Source organism: Heloderma suspectum, chromosome 2, assembly GCF_057233095.1.
Source record: "Heloderma suspectum isolate Gila_16-S chromosome 2, 16-S_ref, whole genome shotgun sequence".
NCBI lineage: Eukaryota > Metazoa > Chordata > Lepidosauria > Squamata > Helodermatidae > Heloderma > Heloderma suspectum.
The window spans coordinates 374,926,109-374,949,792 of record NC_139459.1 but is presented as its reverse complement, the minus strand read 5'-3'; the positions used below and the strand labels follow the sequence as shown (position 1 = coordinate 374,949,792).

General features: G+C 47.2%; 1 protein-coding gene across 1 annotated transcript in view; it reads left to right on the top strand.

Moving 5' to 3' along the window:
- The window catches only part of LOC146356204 (uncharacterized), a 39,544-nt gene extending 16,836 nt beyond the window's left edge, over window positions 1-22,708 (top strand). The window contains 6 exon segments of the mRNA XM_084830039.1: window positions 11,719-11,873; window positions 12,806-13,297; window positions 13,743-13,869; window positions 14,554-14,657; window positions 15,146-15,272; window positions 17,099-22,708. Coding sequence (XP_084686165.1) covers window positions 11,719-11,873; window positions 12,806-13,297; window positions 13,743-13,869; window positions 14,554-14,657; window positions 15,146-15,272; window positions 17,099-18,462 — 2,369 coding nt within the window. The 3' untranslated portion in view covers window positions 18,463-22,708.
- Window positions 22,709-23,684: the final 976 nt, after the last annotated feature.

Here is a 23,684-nt window from a genome sequence, read left to right as displayed (position 1 = left end):
AGGCAGCCTGGTACCCCAGAGGTGTTTTGGACTACAACTTCCATAAACCCCAGCCAGCCTGAGTAATGATCAGAGTCAGATTATGGGGGTTAGAGTCCAAAACATCGAGGGTTGGATCCAGGATCTGCCTTCCACAAGAGAAAGGGCTCTGCTCGCAGAAGGTTGCTCTGCCTGATTTTGGGGGATGTATATTTATTTAGTACTATCTAATCCACCCAATAGCTCATGTTCTCTGGGCGGATTACAACCAATTAAAATACTAACATGCCATCTTACAACATGGTTCAAAATATAAAATGCAACCCGTAGTGTAGTGGCAAATTCAGAAGTGCAGTCCCTTCGTGACAGTCACAGCCATGCCACCTTCTACGATTGTACAACCTTGTTAGATATACAGCCTTCAACTGGGATCCAAAAACAGTGCAGCTGAGAGTAAGGCAGGGGTATTTCCATTGGATGTCTGAGAAAAAATGTAGGGGGGTTAAAATCTTTTCCACCCACCCACCCACTCATTCACTCACTCAAACACAAACATTTTGGGTTTTCAAAATATGATACTCTATGGAAGCTTCACCCTCTCTACTCAGCCCTCATGGACAGATCCCTTCTCATTTAAACAGCCTCCAGCACACGCCCTTAGTGCCCCACATTACTCATTAGCCTTCCCTAAGCTCCTTCATTATATCTCCCCCAACAAAAACGTCCACACACCCAGTTGGATTAAACCACACACACACCTCCTTTCTCCCCTCTGCCCAACTGATTTTTTTCTGTTTCCCTCCCCTCCACCAGGTTTTGTTTGCCCAGGTACATGCCAACTTTGTACCAAAAATTGTAGCTGAGAGAGCAGGTTGCATTTGGCAATTCTGCTTGCTGTAGAAACTAATGTTCAAGAATTAACAGTGCTATCCAATGGGTATTTCGAATTAAATTTACAGAGATCTTGGGAAGGCAGCTAAGGCTGCAGTCCTAGGCACACTTAACTGGGAGAAAGCCCAACTGGCAACTGAACATAGTGGGACTGACTTCTGAGTAAACATGCATAGGACTGTGTGATAAATCCTAAAAACTGGCACAAACCAACTCTTACAAAGAATATTAATAATTCAGTAGCTGAACAAGACATCATCTTACTTCTCATTTGCACCACCCATCTTTTTCATGTTCATCAAGATGTGAGAAACTTGTCCATAAAATTTCCCCGGAACCCCCACCCCCACCCCGCACTGTAAAGCACAAAAAGGCACCAATCCGAAACACACGGAGGGAGCTGGTGTATTGCTGTGGCCCTGTTCTCCTTTCCTGTCCCAGAATTGTGGGAGTGGGACAGGATGGTGCTCTAGCTGGCTCTGGCTGCTGGTACTGGGGTATCGGTTGGAGAACTGCCAAGAACAAGGTTAAGCATCAGGAGTTTTAAGGGTGATGCAGTAATGAGCCCCCCCCCCCCCACCTCAGTTAAGGGTATGTAAATCAGCTTTATGTGTGTTTTTCAATGAAAGGTACAAAACAGTGGGAGCATATTTTCAAGAGGAGGACAAGGGTCTAAGCCATTCACATCTCTACACCCTTACTTCCTAAAGGCACATTATATCTAAATGGTGTGAGGAAAAAGGAGAACATGATGATAACCCCCAGGATTTGCAGAAAGGAGGAAAGAAGTTCTCCACTGTGAGTGTTATGGCAACATCTCTCCCCCTGAAGCTCCCCAGATCCCACCTTGGCCCAGCCATGATCCAAAGAGTCCTTTTCCCAGGGCAGGAGGCAGGGCAGAGAATTGCCTCAGTCCTGTCTTCCTCTTCACTCATTCGAGGCATCCCGACTCTCTCACATTGACCCGGAGAAGGCATCTCTGTGGCTGGCAAAGCACGCCTGCCTCCTTCCTGGTCCTGCAAGACAAGAGAGCATCAGAGCAAGATCACACAAACACCCATGTGTGCACAATTTTGTTCTAAGCTAAACAGTTCCAGATGTTGTGACCTTCCCTCATAGGGGAGTCACTCCAGCAGCTTGATCATTTTGATTGCCCTTTTCTACACCTTTTCCAACTCCAGAATATCCCTTTTTGAGGGGTTGTACATAAGAACATAAGAGCAGCCCTGCTGGATCAGACCGAGGGTCCATCTAGTCCAGCAATCTGTTTACACAGTGGCCAACCAGCTGCCGCAATGGGAAACCCACAAGCAGGAGAGGAGTGGAACAGCACCCTCCTGCCCATGTTCCCCAAGAAATACTGGTGTGATTGAATTTAAGATTGCTTCCTATGCTCCCTCCCTAGCGTGAAAACATCCCAATCCATCTTCCCCTAGCTGGTGACTTCCAGCTGTGTTAGACTACAAGTCCCACACTCCTCAGCCAACATCGTTTGTTTGCTTGTCTTATGGATCCTGTCTCGTTCGAGCACAATACACCATAATCTGCACGCTGCCCTGAGATCTTAATGATATAGGGCAGGATAGAAATGTTTTAAATAAATAAATAAGTAATCCGAGGTTCAGACAGAACACTAAACCAACCTTCCCAACCCTTTGCCTTCCGGGTCTTTTGGACTACAGCTCCCAGCATTCCTGACCACAAGCCATGCCAGCTGAGAATTGTGGGAGTTGTAGTCCAACACAGCCATAGGGCATGTGGTTGTATTATATGTATATATTGCTACATTTGTTGTTGTTGTTCAGTAGTTGTGTCTGACTCTTCGTGACCCCATGGACCATAGCACGCCAGGCCTTCCTGTCCTGCGCTCTCTCCCAGAGTGTGCTCAAGTTCATATTCATTGCATTGGTGATGCTATCTCGCCATCTCATCTTCTGCCGTCCCCTTCTCCTTTTGCCTTCAATCTTTCCCAGCATCACGGTCTTTTCCAGTGAGTTTTCTCTCCGCATTAGGTGGCCAAAATATTTCAGCTTCAGCTTCAGTATCTGTCCTTCCAATGAGCACTCAGGGTTGATTTCCTTTAGGATGGACTGATTGGACCTCCTTGCAGTCCAGGGGACTCGTAAGAGTCTTCTCCAGCACCACAGTTCGAAAGCATCAATTCTTCGGCGCTCAGCCTTCCTTATAGTCCAGCTCTCGCAGCCATACGTTACTACTGGGAAAACCGTAGCTTTGATTATATGGACCTTTGTCGGCAAGGTGATGTCTCTGCTTCTTACTATGTTGTCTAGGTTTGCCATAGCTTTCCTCCCAAGGAGCAAGCATCTTTTAATTTCATGGCTACAGTCACCGTCTGCGGTGATCTTGGAGCCCAAGAAAGTAAAATCTGTCACTGCTTCCATTTCTTCTCCTTCTATATGCCAGGAAGTGATGGGGCCAGATGCCATGATCTTAGTTTTTGTAATGTTGAGTTTCAAACCAGCTTTTGCACTCTCCACTTTCACCCTCAACAAGAGGCTCTTTAGATCCTCTTTGCTTTCTGCCATTAGGGTGGTATTGTCTGCATATCGGAGGTTGTTGATCATTCTCCCAGCAATCTTAATTCCGACCTGTGATTCATCCAACCCGGCGTTTCTCATGATGTACTCTGCATATAAGTTAAATAAGCAGGGCGACAATATGCAGCCTTGTCGTACTCCTTTCCCAATTTTGAACCAATCCGTTGTTCTATGTCCGGTTCTTACTGTTGCTTCTTGCACAGGTTTCTCAGGAGACAGGTAAGGTGGTCTGGTACTCCCATCTCTTTAAGAATTTGCCACAGGTTGTTGTGATCCACACAATCAAAGGCTTTAGCATAGTCAATGAAGCAGAAATAGACGTTTTTTTGGATTTCTCTTGCTTTCTCCATGATCCAGTGAATGTTGGCGATTTGATCTCTAGTTCCTCTGCCTCTTCGAAACCTAGCTTGTACTTCCGGTAGTTCTCGGTTCACATACTGCTGAAGCCTAGCTTGTAGGATTTTGAGCATCACCTTGCTGGCATGTGAAATGAGCGCAATTGTACTGTAGTTTGAACACTCTTTGGCATTGCCCTTCTTTGGAATTGGAATGTAAACTGACCTTTTCCAGTCTTGTGGCCACTGTTGAGCGTTCCCGATTTGTTGGCATATTGAGTGCATCTTAAATAGCTCAGCTGGAATAGTGTCATCTCCGCTAGCTTTATTAGTATTGCTTCCTAAGGCCCACTTGACTTCACTCTCGAGGATGTCCGGCTCAAGTTCAGTGACCGCACTATCATGGCTATCAGGGACATTCAGATCTTTCTTGTATAGTTCTTCTGTGTGTTCTTTCCACCTCTTCTTAATCTCATCTGCTTCTGTTAGGTCCCTGTCTTCTTTGTCCTTTATCATGCCCGTCTTTGCACAAAATGTTCCCTTGAGATTTCCGATTTTCTTGAAGAGATCTCTAGTCTTTCCCATCCTATTGTTCTCGATTTCTTTGCATTGTTCATTGAAGAAGGCCTTCTTGTCTCTCCTTGCTGTTCTCTGGAAATCTGCATTCAGTTGGGTATATCTTCCCCTTTCTCCCTTGCTTTTCGCTTCCCTTCTTTCCTCAGCTACTTGTAAAGCCTCATCAATCAGCCACTTTGCTTTCTTGCATTTTTTCTTTGGGATGGATTGAGTTGCTGCCTCCTGAACAATGTTACGGACCTCCGTCCATAGTTCCTCAGGCACTCTGTCTATCAGGTCTAATCCCTTAAATCTATTCCTCACCTCCACTGTATATTCATAAGGGGTGTGATTTAGGTCATACCTGAATGGTTTAGTGGTTTTCCCTACGTTCTTCAATTTAAGCCGAAATGTTGCAATAAGAAGCCCATGATCTGAGCCACAGTCAGCTCCAGGTCTTGTTTTTACTGACTGTATAGAGCTTTTCCATCTTTGGCTGCAAAGTATAAAGTTGCTCCTTTGGTTTCTATTCTTTCTCCTATATCCACTTAGATTCTTTCTAGAACCTTCCTGAAAGGCCCAGGTAGGTAGCCATGTAGTTCAGGAGGCGCCAAGGTGAACTTTCTGTGGTCCCTCAAGTTCCTGCATAAACAACAACCATTTGTAACTGAATGTAAGAATTTAAACACAAGACTGTAACCAGTTGCAAATGTTTCAAATGCTGCCATTAATCTTGTCCTCCAAGATGTGTATGTGTTTTGATCGCTTGATCGCTCAATATTCCCTCTATAACTTTTAAAGAAGTTTTAGGGAGATGGAGATGAAGAGTGAATGAGTTTGTTCACACAGGGACCTCAGACCCCAGGCACACAAAGACAGCAATTGCGTTGTTGTTGTTGTTCAGTCGTGTCTGACTCTTCATGACCCCATGGATCATAGCATGCCAGGCCTTCCTGTCCTCCGCTCTCTCCCGGAGTGTGCTCAAGTTCATGTTCATTGCATCAGTGATGCTATCTAGCCATCTCATCCTCTGCCGTCCCCTTCTCCTTTTGCCTTCAGTCTTTCCCAGCATCAGGGTCTTTTCCAGGGAGTTTTCTCTTCACATCAGGTGGCCAAAATATTTGAGTTTCAGCTTCAGTATCTGTCCTTCCAATGAGCACTCAGGGTTGATTTCCTTTAGGATGGACTGATTGGACCTCCTTGCAGTCCAGGGGACTCGTAAGAGTCTTCTCCAGCACCACAGTTCGAAAGCATCAATTCTTCGGCGCTCAGCCTTCCTTATAGTCCAGCTCTCACAGCCATATGTTATTACTGGGAAAACCATAGCTTTGATTAGACGGACCTTTGTCGGCAAGGTGATGTCTCTGCTTCTTACTATGCTGTCTAGGTTTACCATAGCTTTCCTCCCAAGGAGCAAGCGTCTTTTAATTTCATGGCTACAGTCACCGTCTGCGGTGATCTTGGAGCCCAAGAAAATAAAATCTGTCACCACTTCCATTTCTTCCCCTTCTATATGGCAGGAAGTGATGGGGCCAGATGCCATGATCTTAGTGTTTTTTAATGTTGAGTTTCAAACCAGCTTTTGCACTCTCCTCTTTCACCCTCAACAAGAGGCTCTTTAGATCCTCTTCGCTTTCTGCCATTAGGGTGGTATCGTCTGCATATCTGAGGTTGTTGGTAATTCTTCCGGAAATCTTAATTCCGAGCTGTGATTCATCCAACCCGGCGTTTCTCATGATGTACTCTGCATATCAGTTAAATAAGCAGGGTGACAGTATGCAGCCTTGTTGTACTCCTTTCGCAATTTTGAACCGATCGGTTGTTCCATGTCTGGTTCTTACTGTTGCTTCTTGACCCTCGTACAGGTTTCTCAGGAGACAGGTAAGGTGGTCTGGTACTCCCATCACTTTAAGAATTTGCCACAGGTTGTTGTGATCCACACAATCAAAGGCTTTAGCGTAGTCAATGAAGCAGAAATAGACGTTTTTCTGGATTTCTCTTGCTTTCTCCATGATCCAGCGAATGTTGGCAATTTGATCTCTAGTTCCTCTGCCTCTTCGAAACCCAGCTTGTACTTCCGGTAGTTCTCGGTTCGCATACTGCTGAAGCCTAGCTTGTAGGATTTTGAGCATCACCTTGCTGGCATGTGAAATGAGCGCAATTGTGCAGTAGTTTGAACAGTCTTTGGCATTGCCCTTCTTTGGAACTGGAATGTAAACTGACCTTTTCCAGTCTTGCGGCCACTGTTGAGTGTTCCAAATGTGTTGGCATATTGAGTGCAACACTTTAACAGCATCATCTTTTAGGATTTTAAATAGCTCAGCTGGAATACTGTCATCTCTGCTAGCTTTGTTGTTAGTGATGCTTCCTAAGGCCCACTTGACTTCACTCTCGAGGATGTCTGGCTTAAGTTCAGTGACCGCACTCTCATGGCTATCAGGGACATTAAGATCTTTCCTGTATAGTTCTTCTGTGTATTCTTGCCACCTCTTCTTAATCTCATCTGCTTCTTTTAGGTCCCTGCCTTCTTTGTCCTTTATCATGCCCGTCTTTGCACAAAACGTTCCCTTGAGATCTCCAATTTTCTTGAAGAGATCTCTAGTCTTTCCCATTCTGTTGTTTTCCTCGATTTCTTTGCATTGTTCATTTAAGAAGGCCTTCTTGTCTCTCCTTGCTATTCTCTGGAACTCTGCGTTCAGTTGGATATATCTTCCCCTTTGTCCCTTGCTTTTCGCTTCCCTTCTTTCCTCAGCTACTTGTAAAGCCTCATCAGACAGCCACTTGGCTTTCTTGCATTTCTTTTTCTTTGGGATGGATTGAGTTGCTGCCTCCTGAACAATGTTACGGACCTCCGTCCATAGTTCCTCAGGCACTCTGTCTATTAGGTCTAATCCCTGAAATCTATTCCTCACCTCCACTGTATATTCATAAGGGATATGATTTAGGTCATACCTGAATGGTTTAGTGGTTTTCCCTACGTTCTTCAATTTCAGCCGAAATTTTGCGATAAGAAGCTCATGATCTGAGCCACAGTCAGCTCCAGGTCTTGTTTTTACTGACTGTATAGAGCTTCTCCATCTTTGGCTGCAAAGGACATAATCAGTCTCATTTCGATATTGACCATCTGGTGATGTCCATGTGTAGAGTCGCCTCTTGTGCTGTTGGAAAAGAATGTTTGCTATGATCAGCGTGTTCTCTTGGCAAAACTCTATTAGCTTTTGTCCTGCTTCATTTTGTACACCAAGGCCATGCCTGCCTGTTATCCCAGTGATTTCTTGACTTCCTACTTTAGCATTCCAATCGCCTATGATGAAGAGGACATCTTTTTTTGGTGTTAGTTCTAGAAGGTGTTGTAGGTCTTCATAAAACTGATCAACCTCAGCTTCTTCGGCATCAGTGGTTGGAGCATAGACTTGAATTACTGTGATGTTGAATGGTTTGCCTTGTATTCGTACTGAGATCATTCTGTCGTTTTTGAGATTGTACCCCAGTACTGCTTTTCCCACCCTTTTGTTGACTATGAGTGCTACTCCATTTCTTCTAAGGGATTCTTGCCCACAGTAGTAGATATGATGGTCACCTGAGTTAAATTCGCCCATGCCTGTCCATTTGAGTTCGCTGATTCCCAAGATGTTGATGTTCAGTCTTGCCATCTCATGTTTGACCACCTCCAGCTTACCTCGATTCATTGATCTTACATTCCAGGTTCCTAAACAATATTGTTCTTTACAGCATCGGACTTTCTTTTCACCACCAGACACATCCACAGCTGAGTGTCCTTTCGGCTTTGGCCCAGCCGCTTCACTCTTTCTGGCGCTACTTGGAAATACCCTCTGCTCTTCCCCAGTAGTATATTGGACACCTTCCGACCTGAGGGGCTCATCTTCCGGCATCATCTCTTTTAGCCTTGTGATATGTTCCATGGGGTTTTCTTGGCAAGAATACTGGAGTGGGTTGCCATTTCCTTCTCCAGTGGACCACATTTTGTCAGAACTCTCTGCCATGACCTGTCCGTCTTGGGTGGCCCTGCACGGCATAGCTTATGGCTTCACTGAGTTATGCAAGCCCCTTCGCCACAACAAGGCAGTGATCCATGAAGGGGCAGCAATTGGGTATCAAACATCACAGAGCTTAAAGTAATCTAACAAAAGGAACACTTTATGGCCATTGGAAGAGACCTTGGGGGCTATTGACAACAATCATTCAGGGATGGGACATGATGAATGATAAACAACTCGCAACACTGAGGCTTCCATGCTGAGGCTTCTGAGCATGTACAAAGTATAAAGGATTTCTTCCAGGGGTAAGGGGAGGAACCGGACAATTGGACTGATCAGCGCTTCATCAGTTTCCCCAGTACAAAAGTATAAATGAGCCCCATGGCCACAATTTACACATAAGTGCTTTACAGCTGCAAATGGCATAAAATCCACTAATTACAGCTGTAATTTGCACAAGATACGGTAATTGCAGCTGCACTGTTTATGTCTCTTGGTTAATAGAGAAAATGCCTGCGCAAAATCCCAGAGGATGCACCTCTTTCTTTTGTTTTTAACTGATAGCTGTGCTTGTCAGAATGTATGTGGGGGGCTGTATTTACCTATTTATATCTGCCTGTGAGTTTTTCTCTGTCTCTGTGTAATTTTAATAATAAATAGTATAGTGCGCTCATTTCACATGCCAGCAAAGTTATGCTCAAAATCCTACAAGCTAGGCTTCAGCAGTATGCGAACCAAGAACTATTGGAAGTACAAGCTGGGTTTCGAAGAGGCAGAGGAATGAGAGATCAAATCGCCAACGTTCGCTGGATCATGGAGAAAGCAAGAGAATTCCAGAAAAACGTCTATTTCTGCTTCATTGACTACGCTAAAGCCTTTGATTGTGTGGATCACAACAACCTGTGGCAAATTCTTAAAGTGATGGGAGTACCAGACCACCTTACCTGTCTCCTGAGAAACCTGTACGAGGGTCAAGAAGCAACAGTAAGAACCAGACATGGAACAACCAATTGGTTCAAAATTGGGAAAGGAGTACGACAAGGCTGCATATTGTCGCCCTGCTTATTTAACTTATATGCAGAGTACATCATGAGAAACGCCGGGTTGGATGAATCACAGCTCGGAATTAAGATTGCCAGGAGAATTATCAACAACCTCAGATACGCAGATGATACCACCCTAATGCCAGAAAGCGAAGAGGATCTAAAGAGCCTCTTGTTGAGGGTGAAAGAGGAGAGTGCAAAAGCTGGTTTGAAACTCAACATTAAAAAAACTAAGATCATGGCATCCGGCCCCATCACTTCCTGGCATATGGAAGGGGAAGAAATGGAAGCAGTGACAGATTTTATTTTCTTGGGCTCCAAGATCACCACAGACGGTGACTGTAGCCATGAAATTAAAAGACGCTTGCTCCTTGGGAGGAAAGCTATGGCAAACCTAGACAGCATAGTAAGAAGCAGACATCACCTTGCCAACAAAGGTCCGTCTAATCAAAGCTATGGTTTTCCCAGTAGTAATGAATGGCTGTGAGAGCTGGACTATAAGGAAGGCTGAGCGCCGAAGAATCGATGCTTTCGAACTGTGGTGCTGGAGAAGACTCTTACGAGTCCCCTGGACTGCAAGGAGGTCAAATCAGTCCATCCTAAAGGAAATCAACCCTGAGTGCTCATTGGAAGGACAGATACTGAAGCTGAAGCTCAAATATTTTGGCCACCTAATGTGAAGAGAAAACTCTCTGGAAAAGACCGTGATGCTGGGAAAGACTGAAGGCAAAAGGAGAAGGGGACGGCAGAGAATGAGATGGCTAGATAGCATCGCTGATGCAATGAATATGGACTTGAGCACGCTCCGGGAGAGAGCGCAGGACAGGAAGGCCTGGCATGCTATGGTCCATGGGGTCACGAAGAGTCGGACACGACTGAACGACTTGAACAACAAATAAGAATACGGTGTCTTCTTTCAGTGACTGCTGCTATCTTCATTTCCTGGCAAAGACTGACATTCCCGCCATTGCTCGCAAATCAACCCAAGGCATTGAGGTGGCAGGGTTCCACCACGCAAGTGGCTGTCTGATGAGGCTTTACAAGTAGCTGAGGAAAGAAGGGAGGTGAAAAGCAAGGGCGAAAAGGGAAGATATATCCAACTGAATGCAGAGTTCAGAGCCCACCCTGGTGCGCTCCAGATGTGTTAGACTGTGACTCCTAAATGGCCATGCTGGCTGGGAATGATGGGAATTGTAGTCTGATATATCTGGAGGGCATTAGGTTGGGGAAGGCAATCGCTTCCTACCCCATCACCATGCTGTCTGGGGATGATGGGAACTGCAGTCCAGCACATCTGGAAGGCAGAAGATTGGGAAAGGGTTGCTTTGAACACCATTGCTTTCCTGGCTGGGAATGTTGGGGGTTGTAGTCCAACCCATTTGGAAGGTGCCCTGTTGGGGAAGGTGGCCTCTTCTAACCCCAGTGCTGTGCTGCTGGGGGTGATGGGAATTGGAGTCTGACAAACCTGGAGGGCACCAGGTTGGGGAAGGCATACGCACACAGGAAGCGCCCTGCTGGATCAGACCAAGGGTCCATCTAGTCCAGCATTCTGTCAACACGGTGGCCGACCAGCTGCTCACTGGAAACCCACAAGTGCAGCAGCACCCTCCTGCCCGTGATCCCCAGCAACTGGTGTACATAGGCCCACTACTTCTGGTACTGGAGGGAGCACATAGCCATCAGGACTGGTAGCCATCGATCGCCTCCTCCTCCGGGAATTTGTCCCATCCTGTTTTAAAGCCATCCAAATAGGTGGCCTTCACCACAACCCGTCGCAGCAAATTCCATAGTTTAACTCTGCGCTGTGTGAGTTCTGCCCTTCCTTTCCCCGCCACTTCTAGCTGCTGGCTGGGGATGCCGGGAATTGCATTCCAGCACATCCGGAGGGCAGCAGTTTGGGGGCGGGCCACTTCGAACCGCGTCCCCGGCCGCACTCTTGCCGGGCGGGCAAGCCGGCAGGGGCGGCGTTCGCGGGGTCGAAGCCAGAGAGTGCGGCCTCCTAGAAGGGCGAGGGGGGGAGTAGAAGACGGCGGCTTGGGGCGCCGCTTCCGGCCCTGCCTCCTCTTTCCGGGAAGACCTGCTGCAGCGGGGGTGAAGAAGCTTGAAGGGAAGCTGGGAGGCCCTCTGTGTGCCTGAGGCAGCGGAAAGCACCGAGGGACATAGGGAAGACTGGGGCGGGGGGGGGGAGAGGCAAGCGGGAGGCTCCGTCTCTCCTGCAGAGGGGGAACAATCTGGCAGTCAAGGGCGCAGTGCGATGCATGTTTAGACAGAAAGAAGTCCTACGACGCCCAGGATGCGCCGATCAGCCGTGCTGGCTGGGGGATGCTGGGAGTGGAAGGACTTTTTTCTGTCTAAACAGGCGTAGGTTTGCCCCTCAAGCCTCTAACTCAGGAGGAAGTAGGAGATGTGACCCCTGTCGAAATAGAGGAGAGGATTAAAAAAGCTGTGGGAGATGTCGCCCCTGCGCCTCGTAGGCAGGGCGGAGACTTGTTAGAGTGCAGTAGTAAAGAGCAGGTGGATAAAATACTGCTGCTACAGACATTAGGGAAGGGTAAACTCTTGTTGTTGTTCAGTCGTGTCCGGCTCTTCGTGACCCCATGGACCACAGCACGCCAGGCCTTCCTGTCCTGCGCTCTCTCCCGGAGCGTGCTCAAGTCCATATTCATTGCATCGGTGATGCTGTCTAGCCATCTCATCCTCTGCTGTCCCCTTCTCCTTTTGCCTTCAGTCTTTCCCAGCATCAGGGTCTGGGAAACCCACAAGGAGAACACAAGCAGCACCTTCCCACCTGTGTTCCCCAGCAACTGGTGTACATAAGCTTACTGCCTCTGGTACTGGGGGTACCAAATAGCCCTCAGGACTAGTAGCCATTGATAGCCTTTTCCCCCAGGAATTTGCCAACCCCCTTTTAAAGCCTTCCAAATTGGTGGCCATCACTACATCCTGTGGTAGTAAATTCCATAGTTTAACTATGCGCTGTGTGAAGAAGTACTTTTATCTGTCTTGAATCTCCCACCAGTCAGCTTTGTGGCATGACCCCAGGTTCTAGTATTATGAGAGAGGGAGAAAAATGTCTCCCTATCCATTTTCTCCACACCATGCATAATTCTGTACACCTCTATCATGTCTCCCCTCACTTGCCTGTTGGCTACACTAAACAGTCCCAGCTGTTGTAACTTCCCTCGAAGGTAAGTTACTCCATGCCCTTGATCATTTTAGTTGCTTTTTTCTGTAACTCTACAATATTCTTTCTTGGGTGCAGTGACGAGAACCGTACGCAGTATTGTAAGTGTTTGTAAGTGGTTGCGCCATGGATTTGTATAAGAGGAGTATGACCTTGGCAGTTTTATTTTCAATAAATTAAAACTTAATTCTGAGTTGCATAGGTGAAGGAACCTTTCCCCAGTTTCTGGCTCCTCTTTGAGTGTTTGACTCCTTTCCTACAGGGAAGAGACCCTGTGATTCGAAGGAATCGACCGTTTTCTCCTCTTTGCCTTGACGTGTTGGCTTTGCAAGACTTCGTAGCCCCAGCAGTTACAGCAGTTCCTGCCTTGAACCGTTTGGCAAAAGCTGAACATCATCTGTCAGCCCTGATGGAGGCTCCCTTGGACAACAAATTGGAGACAGAAAATCAAAATTCGGGTGGCCCAGAGGCAAGAAAAGCCCCCTGTACCATCCAGGTTGGGAGCAGCAGAGAATTCCAGGAAGCAGCTGTACAGAAGATGCTGGGTGAAGACCCCTTCAGCTCAGACATACAGCACCAGCATTTCAGGCAGTTTTACTACCAGGAGGCTGAGGGGCCCCGAGAGGTCTGCAGCCGACTTCACAATCTTTGCCGCTGGTGGCTGAAGCCAGAGCGACACACCAAAACTCAGATCCTGGACCTGGTGATCCTGGAACAGTTCCTGACCATCCTTCCACTGGAGATAGGGAGCTGGGTGAGAGAGTGTGGAGCGGAGACCAGCTCCCAGGCGGTGGCCCTGGCAGAAGGTTTCCTCCTGAGCCAGGCAGATGAGACGAGGCAGGAAACGCACCAGGTGAGAGAGTTTCATCCTGGTGGCTTCAGATGGCTGGGGGTGTGAGCGAGGACATCCTAAAACAGCCCCCCCCAACCTGATGCTGTCCAGATGTCTCATACTACAACTCCCAGCATGCCCCAGCTGACATGTCTGGCTGGGGCATACTGGGAGTTGTAGTCCAAGACAACGAGAGAGTACCAGGTTGTGAAAGTTGGTCCCCAAAGAACCCTCCAATTTCTCTTGCCGCCTTTTAGGAAGGGGATGGCTCAACACCTTTCATCCCCTCACTCCCCAGTCCTTTGCATGTCCCCCTCTTCTAATCCTTCTTCCCACTCCCTGCCTGGGATCCTTGTTGCTGTTTCAGGTCCAGGGGCCGTTGGTGCAAAAGGCCACTGATTTCCCTGTGGCCGAGAAGGCTCTGTTGGCCACTCCACAGAGAGAGCCATCCAGATGGATTGTGCCGGAGGCTGGCAGAGGGGCCACCTCCCTGGGTAAGACTAATGTATATGTCTGGGCTTGGCCCCCCTGCTTAGAACAGGCCAGAAACCTGTGGGCTGCTTCTCTTTTTCTCTGAACTTGTCTATGGTGTTTCAGAAAGGGCTGTAGCTCAGCGGTAAGGCCCCAGCATCAGTCCCCAGCATGTCCAGGAAGGGCTGGGAAAGAATCCGTAAGGATTCAATTTCGGAGAAGCTGTCAGGAGTTCCATTCTGGTGGTGGGCAGGGCTGAAGACAAAATAGTGCAGAGGCAAAATAGCAAGAATACCAGCATATTCAGACTTCAAGCTCTTACTCCCAGTAACTGAGCCTTAGGAGAGATATTTGACAGTTTTAGAAGGGTGGGCAGGAATAGTAATAGCAGGGAAACCAACTGGAAAAGGGGCTGGGCCATCTGAGGAGTTCCAGGGCCTGAGCTTCTCCTCCCCTGGTGTCGACAATACTGTGCTGCATGGCCCCGTGGTCTAACTCCAGATACAGCCACTTCCTATGCGTGTCCCCAGCCTCTCCCAAAATGGGAAAATATTTTAGTTTCAAAACACTTAAGTCTTTAGATGTCTAAATGTATAGCTCGATTTGTGCCCAGTGAAGGAGGAGGACCATGTAAGTCCCCTTGGGTTTCTTGCAAGATGAAAAAAAGTGGGTTATAGATGTTAATAATTATTATTACTGTGTTCCAGATGCTTTTGTCTCCCTCATAGGCAGTGAAGCAAAGCTGGCGATACGTTCTGGGTCATCTCCTCTTTGCGGCAGAGTAGAAAGAGCTGCTGTGGACCCAGGCCAGGTAGGGAAGACGTCCTGGGGGGCTTGGCAGGACACATTGATGGGGCTGGATCCAGGATCTGCCCTCCATGACAGGAAAAGCTCCACTCACGGAAAGTCTGTGCCCTGTTTTGGGGGATCCCTCCTCTCCCCCTATCATGACAGCTCCCCCCATTCAGAAGGGTCTCCTGACTCTCTGTGTAGTGTTTTGAGGGGGCTGGAGGGGCTGCTGTGGGAAGGAGGGGGCAGGGAAGTTCGCTTACACCAGCGTAGTTGATCCAGCTTCAATCTGGATCCATCCCTGAGTGTCTCTGACTCTTTCATGTCTCTCTGAGCCTGAAAGGATCTGCCCTGCTCCTTTTGCTTCTGCCCACTAGGAAAGCTGTCACTGCCACTCAGAAAGGTTTCCGTTCTGCAGCTGAACCTGCAAACTCCTTGCCTTAACACCCTGTTTGATTTTGCTTAGAAGGGGAAGAAACATCACATTCACTCTTCTTCTTCTCATTTCAGGGCCGGGTAACCTTTGAGGAGGTGTCTGTGTATTTCACCGAGGAGGAGTGGGCTCTTTTGGATCCGGACCGAAGGGCCCTGCACAGAGCAGTCATGGAGGAGAACTGGGCGATCGTGGCATCTCTGGGTATAGCTCCGTATTTTTCCAGAAGTTGCCAATTATTTATCAGTACCCAGCATCCTCTTCTTCTGCTCGATTCTGTGGGCCTCTGTCTTGGGTGGCGAAACCTTTAGCTTCTGGGTGGCTCAGGGGCTGCCTCCTGGCTTGGTGACTCCAATATGGCACCTCTCTTCCCTGTTTTGTATCACGGCCAAGAAGTCGCTTTTAAAGTGTTTAACATTTCAAGTCATTTAAAGAAAATGCATAATGGAAAGGGCTGTTTGAGAGTGGAATCGACTGTCTCAGGAGGGGGGCGTTCTCCTTCACTGAAGGTACTTCTAATGTGCTGGCAGGCATAAGTAATGGTTGAACAGAACAAGCAGCCAAATATTTTCTGTGGCAATTGCGATGAGGTCACAGTGAATTAATGGCTGGCAGTAACAGTTATTGGGATATAAAGGGCATGGATACTGCTTATAACAGGGGTCCCCAACCTTTTTGGACCCGTGGGCATATTTGGGAATTTGAGAAACTGTTGTCAGCACCACTACAAAATGGCTCCCATAGATTGTGTGGCTAGTCACCTAATAGCTGCTCTGGGGGCCTGGCTAGTCAAAAGTGAGGTGGTGGTGGATAGAAATAATGGGCTGGGGGTGAGTGAGAAGCAGCAAGGCAAATGGGTAGAGGGGAGAAAAAGAACCAAGCTAGAAAGAGAGAGAAAGAAGACTGCCCTAACATTCTCCAAAGTTTTTTTTTAAACAATTATTTAGAAAGGGCAGGGAGGGGAGAGCTTTGTGGGCACTGGTTTGGGGACCCCTGGTTCATAATCTAAATATGGTTGCTGATGTTATGTTAACTATGTATGTCTGTTTAGCATTTAATTCATCTTTTTATGAATAGTTGTATTCTATATTCTGTTCAGTTTCTTGTACATGTCCTAATTTATCCTTGTTTTACTATTTTGCTGTAATAAGTGTTGTTTTGTTCTAAAATCTGGAAAGACCAATGGACTAAATTGGGGGTGGGTCATTATTTTGGGTCCATGGGCGCATTTGGGAATTTGATCAACTGGCCTGGGCACCACCACAAAATGGCTGTCGTAGGAGGTGTGGCCAGGGACAAGTAACCTGCCCAAAAGACTGGGTACAAGGTGGAGCTGGGGGCTGAGCCCCAGCACACTAAACAGCTCCTCTGAACCCACAATTTTCAGCACCCACAGAAACCTGTTTTACAGCAATCTCAGGTGGGAATTCTTTTAAAATGTGGGAGGACCATGGCTCCTTGGTGGGTGCCAAGGAAGGTGACTGGGGGTGCATTGGTTTCCAGAAGCACCAGATTGGGTTTCCTTGCACTGAATAAACACTTTGGGTTTGGAGCAGTGGAGGCTGGGGACTCCGATTTCGGTGGGGCTGTGCATCCATTCTGGGTTTCATTCAGAACCATGCAGAACTCTAAAGGAGGTATCTAGGGTGCTGAACCTATTTTGGGGATAGTTGCCAGCATCTTGGATAGCTGCTTTAGAGTTCTGGCTGGTTCTAACTGGAACCCAGAATGGAAGCACAGCCCCACCAAAATCGGAGCCACCACCCCACTGTGTTGGAGGTATTTAAGCCGAGGCTGGACGGTCATCTGTCAGGGCTGTGTTAGCTGCATCCTGCTTTGCAGATCCTGCAATGATCAGGGATTGGACTAAATGATCTCCAAGCTCCCATTGCATGCTCAAATTTTAATATGTAGATATCAGTATCGTTTACTTTGGTTGAAGGCAGATCTCCAGGGTCTCCGTTTCCTCATTTGAGGCTCTTATCTTTTTCTTGGGCCCTTACTCTTTTCCTATCTCTTCATTCCAATAGGTGATGGATGGGTGAGCAAGAGGGAGAAAAAACCACCCAGTGGGTTACTGGAAGGAGCCAGATGTAAAAATGGAGGACACCAGAGAAGGAGAAGGGGAGGAAAATGGAAGCAACAAGAAGTGTCTTCTGCTCATCGAGTTGGCAAAGTCTCAGTCCATGGAAAAATAGCCAAAGGAACGGAAGGGCATAAGTGTCCAGCGTGTGGGAAAATGTTCCGTTATAAATCAAGCCTAAATTATCATTGGAAAACTCACACAGGGGAGAAACCGTTTCAGTGCTCTGAGTGTGGAAAGAGCTTCTGTGAGAGGACAAACCTTGTGAAACACCAAGTAATCCACAGAAGGGAGAAACCATTTAAATGCCCTGAGTGTGAAAAGAGCTTCTGTCAGAGGGCAAGTCTCATTAACCACCAAACAATCCACACAGGAGTGAAACCATTTAAATGTCTGGAGTGTGGAAAAAGCTTCAGCCAGAAGGGAACTCTTATGGACCATCAAAGAACCCACACAGGGGAGAAACCATTTAAATGCTTGGAGTGTGGGAAGAGCTTCACGTGGCATGGGCAACTTACTTCCCATCTAACAACCCATGGAGGCAAGAACCCTTATCAGTGTTTGGAGTGCGGAAAGAGCTTCAGTTTGAGGGGGAAACTTATGGACCACCAAAGCACCCACAAAGGGGAGAAACCATTTAAATGTCTGGAGTGTGGGAAGAGCTTCAGTCAGAGGGGAACACTCACTGGCCACCAAAGAACTCACACAGGGGAGAAACTGTTTCAGTGCCCTGAATGTGAAAAGAGCTTCTATCAGAGGGGAAACTTCATTAAACACCAAAGCATCCACACAGAAGCAAAACCATTTAAGTGTTTGGAGTGCGGAAAAAGCTTCCGTCGGAGGGAACACCTTACTGAGCACCAAAGAACCCACACAGGGGAGAAACCATTTAAATGCTTAGCGTGTGGGGAGAGCTTCATGTGGAAAGAGCAGCTTACTTCCCATCAAACGATCCACACAGGGAAGAAACCTTATGAGTGCCTGGAGTGCGGACAGAGCTTCTGTAGGAAGCAAAGGCTCATTAGACACCAAAACAACCACACCGGTGAGAAGCCATATAAGTGCTCAGACTGTGGCAAAAGCTTTACTGCTCAATTGTGCCTTTCCAGGCATCAGAAAACACACACAGGGAAGAGATCATATAAATGCCTGGAATGTGGAAAGAGTTTCAGGCAGAGCTCACACCTTACCGTACATGAGAGACTTCACACAGTAGAGAAACCATTTAGATGTTTGGAATGCGGAAAGAGCTTTACTCAGAGGTCAGGTCTCACCTCCCATCAAAGGACACACACAGCAGGAAAAGTATAGAACGGTCTGGCGTGCGGAATGCACTTCAGCCAGACTACAGTTCTCACTTCACATTTTAGAATGCATTTAAAGGATGCCTGTATGGAGAACCAGAGCCAACTTAAATCTTTGGCAATGGCAACAAAGAATCACGTGGCACCTTGAGAGCATAAGAAGAGCCGTGCTGGATCAGACGAAGGGTCCATCTAGTCCATTCATTCTGTTCATACGGTGGCGACCAGTTGCCTGTGAGAAACCCACAAGCAGGATCATGAGTGCGACAGCACCCTCCCGCCCTTGTTCCCCGCAAGTGGGGTATATAGGCACCCTGGCTCTGATACAGGAAATAGCAGATGGCCAGTAGGACTAGGGATGGGTGGATTCCCTACCTTCCGTCCTGGTGGGGAGTCCACCTGGGGTGGAGGCGATCCACCCCTCCCCCCGGAATCCTCTTCTGCTGGCTCTGCTTCGCGCTGATCCCAAGGAACCAGCCACTGGCTCCGTATCACTCATGATACGGCTGGCTGCCTTTGTTGTACCGTATCGCTGGCTGAGTGAGGTCTAATTCTGGACAGAGATGGCGTTCGCTACGCCATCTGCGGCTGTAAAGCTCTTGGATTAAGCTAAATGCAGCCGTAAATAGCTGCAATTAGCTTAAACAAAGGGCCTTTCAGTCACAAATGGCGTCTGCGGTTTTTCACGCAATAGGCTAGCCTAAATATTTCATAATCCAGAGCTGTTCAATTTTTCAAAAAATAAAAACTTTCCTTGGAAAAAAAATGGAAAAAAAATATTTTTCCTAATTTTTCTGTTTTTTTTCCAGGCCTTCACATCTCTAGGCATAAGTAAGGGTGAAACAGAACAAGCGGCCAAATATTTTGCTGTGGCAATCAAGATGAGATCACAGTAAATCAGTGGCTGACAGTAACAGTTATTGGGAAATAAATGGCATGGATGGTGTTTATAACAGGGCCCCCAAACCCTGTTATAATTTCAGAAACTGCTGTGGGCACCACCACAAAATGGCTTCTACGGAGGATGTGACTAGTCACGTAATGGCTGCCGGGGGTCCTGGCTAGTCAAATGTGTGTGAAGGAGGGGAGGCAGAGAGAAATAGTGAGACTAGAGGCTGGGAGAGGGGGAGAAACAGCAAAGTACAGAGATGGGGAGAGAAATAGGCTGGAGGCTGGGAGGGAATGGGGACTCTCCAGGCAAAGCAGGGAGAAAGAGCAAGGCTAGAGGCTAGAAAGGGAGAGAAAGAAGACTATTGGTATCATTTTCCAAGGTTTTTTAAACAATTATTTTGAAGGGGACAGGGAGGGTTGAGCTTCATAGGTGCTGTGTTGGAGCTCCTAGTTTATAATGTAAATTTGGTTGTTAGGCTATGTATGTTTAGCATTTAATTCGTTATTTTATGAAGAGTTGTATTATATATTATGTTTGATTTTTTTTACATATCTTAATGTACCCTTGTTTTACTCATAATACTCTAATTGTTTTTATGCATTAATATCTGGAAATATGGATGGATGAAACGGGGGGTGGGCAACTATTTTGGGTCTGTGGGCACATTTGGGAATTTGATAAACTGTCCTAGGGACCACCAAACGGAGGACACCAGAGAAGGAGCAGGGGAGGAAAACAGAAGCAAAAAGAGGCCTCTTCTGCTTATCGAGATGGCGAAGTCTCAGTCCAAGGAAAAATAGCCAACGGAAAGGAAGTACCCAGCATGTGGGAAAAGCTTCAGTTATAAATTGAGCCTAAATTATCATTGGAAAACACACAGGGGAGAAACCGTTTCAGTGCTCCGAGTGCAGAAAGAGCTTCTGTCACAGGACAAACCTTTTGAAACACGAAATCATCCACAAAGGGGAGAAACCATTTGAATGCCCTGAATGTGAAAGGAGCTTCTCTCAGAGGGGAAACTTCATTCAGCACCAAAGCATCCACACAGGAGCAAAACCATTTAAGTGTCTGGAGTGTGGAAGGAGCTTCAGTTGGAAGGGGAACTTTACTGAGCACCAAAGAACCCACACAGGGGAGAAACCATTTAAATGCTTGGAGCGTGGGGAGAGCTTCATGTGGAATGTGCAACTGACTTCCCATTGAACAATCCACACAAGGAAGAAACCTTATCAGTGCCTAAAATGTGGAAAAAGCTTCCTTAAGAAGTATAGGCTCATTAAACACCAAACCATCCCACTGGAGAGAAGCCATGTAAGCTTTACCACCTAATCGTTCCTTACTACACATCAGAAAACACACACGGGGCAGAGACTGTATAAATGCCTGGATTGTGGAGAGATTTTTGGGTTGAGCTCAACCCTTACCATACAGCAGAGACTTCACACAGGAAAGAAACCATTTAGATGTTTTGAGGACGGAAAGAGCTTTACTCAGAGATCAGGTCTCGCCTCCCATCAAAGGATACACACAGCAGAAAAAGTTTATAAATGTCTGGAGTGCGGAATGTGCTTCAACCCATGATTTTCACAGCCTGATCAACTGGGGAAATATATAATTCAAAGTCGGGAGTTAGTTGATTATCCCTTTTCTATTGCTTCTCCAGTTGACCGATTCTCATGAAACACACTTCATAGAAAACCCCTGACATATAGATTCCACAAATAACAACAGTTTTTGCTATAATTCAGTCAGCAGTTTATTTATGTCCATACAGCTTTTTAAAAAAATTGACTATGAACATTTATTTTTAATTTCAAAGAAATGTCAAGTATAATTAAGGAAGCAGTTAATTGCAAATTGGAGCAAAGTCAAATATGAACACCAAAAAGTCTCTGTACACCTTTATAAACATCTGCAGGCCAAAGTACAATGCTATGCCAGTATCATACAGCCTGCAAACAAATCGTGAAGGGTTAAGAGATGCTTACAGTTCAAAGTAACCCAGTCAATGTTTACACTGAGAACACTGCATTTAAGGAAGTTTGGTAAAGGTAAAAGATGTAACAATTTGAATGTCTCAATAAGTGCAGTTAGTTAAGTTAGATCTTTAGTTAGAATTTATTTTTCTCCGCGAACTCCGAGGGGAACCACCTGGTAGGTTTTTAGGATGAGCATGTCAGATGGACCGTTTCCACTTCCTATGTGCCTTGACGACTATCCGCCAAAAGCCCTTCGAAGTGCCAAGTGGCCTGCCCTGTGCCCCTAAGCTAGCTGCTCCTTCAGGTGTTGCAGAGAATCCTGTTCCACTGTCAGTGGTGAAGGAACAGCCCAGTCGGTTTTTGTACTCTGCTCATGCACGTTCACTCTCCCCAATTTTTAAAATATATTTATTTACTACCTTTCTAATCCCTCCAATATGTCATGTTCTCTGTGCGGATTATAACAGTTCAAAAATGAAAATGTCATTTTGCAACCCAGTTCAAACTATAAATATACAGTGCAGGTATTTGAAAGGATACAATACAAGATCAAGGAAAACAGCAGAGGGAACTGATAAAAAAGCTATAATCACCTAGCACTTGGTCCCTAAAATGTCTGGGAGAGAACATGTCTTCGCTGGGTGCTGAAAAGATGACATAGGTGCTAGGCGAATGTCTTTTGAGAGTTTGTTCTAGAAGTGGGGTGCCACCACTGAGAAGGCCCTTTGTATTGTCACCCACCCAGCTGCCTAGGGAGATCCCCCCCATCTCCTGACACTACAGCTCACCCTATACAGTGAGGTCTCTGGACTCTGTGTAGCATTTTCAGGGGACTGCTGGAGGCAGTGGAGGCTGGTGGCTCTGATTTTGGTGGGTTGTGTTTCCATTCTGGGTTTTAGGCAGAACCAGCCAGAACTTCAAAGGAGCTATCCAAGGTGCTGAACCCATTTTGTGGGGATAGCATCCAGCACATTGGAGAGCTCCTTTAAGAGTTCTGACTGAAACCCAGAATGGAATCTCTCAACCCCGCTGAAATCTGAGCTAGCAGCCTCCATGGACTGGAAGGGCTGTGGTAGGAATGAGGGGGCCGGGAAGTTCAGCTTAGATAGGATCCAACCCCTGGAGGACACCAAGTTACCTACCCCTGCAGTACAGCCCCTCTCTTCCTCTGCCTCCCCATGAGCCACTCTTCTGCAGCTACCCATAGTTCCTCCCGCCGAGGACCCAGCCAGAACTACCCCCCCTCTCCTCTATTCCTCCTCTTCCTGCCACTTCTTCCTTAAACTGTTATAAGGGCAAGCAGATTATTTATTCATCCCTTCATTTAGGGCACAATCCTATGCCTGTTTAGACAGAAACAAGTCCTACAACTCGCAGCATGCCCCAGGCAGCCATGCTGGCTGGAGCATGCTGGGTGTTGTAGGACTTGTTTCTGTCTAAACAGGCATAGGATTGTGCCCTTAAGGTGTTTTTTTTTAATCCTGCAACCCAGCTAAAGAAAGGCTCCCAGGGCAGCTTACATATAACCAGTAAAACAAGGCAGTCCCTGACCCCAGGCTTACAATCTACAAAGATGCGACACGCAAGGAAAGCAGAATGGGGAGGGAAGAGGAGAAAAATAAAAAATTCAACTGGGCGGGTGGAGTGTTCTGCTTCCCCTGCTCATCCCCCTCAGGTTGGCCAGCTGGAATGGCTGCTGGAGGTGACAGTCATGGGATCTTGAAAGTGACTGACGGTTTGACCCATATGGATGGGACCCCCAGGATTTGCGGGAGGAAAAATGTTCTCCCTGCAGGTGTTATGGAACTTCTCTCCCCTTGGGGCTCCCCAGATCCCACCTTGGCCTGGCCATGATCCACAGTGCCCTTTCCCCAGCGCAGGAGTCAGGGCAGGTAACCGCCGCCGTCCTGTCTCCCTCCAGTGCACCAGAGCCCGATCACACAAACACCCACGCGCGCACGATTCCGTAGCTGAGGCAGGGCGCTAGTGCCACAAAACCTAAGCTGAACAGTCCCAGATGTTGTGACCTTCCCTGATAGGGGAGGTGCTCCAGCAGCTTGATCATCTGGGTTGCCCTTTTCTGCACTTTTTCCAAATCCAGAATATCCCTTTGTGTGGGGCGGTACATAAGAACATCAGAAGAACCCTGCTGGATCAGACGAAGGGTCCATCTAGCCCAGCATTCTGTTCACAAAGGGGCCCACCAGCTGCCCCAATGGGAAGCCCACCACAAGCAGGGCAGGAGTGCAGCAGCACCCTGCTGCCCATGTTCCCCAGCAACTGGTGTACACCAGCATACTGCCTCTGAGACAGGAGGTAGCATAGAGCCATCAAGACTATTAGCCATTGATGGACCCT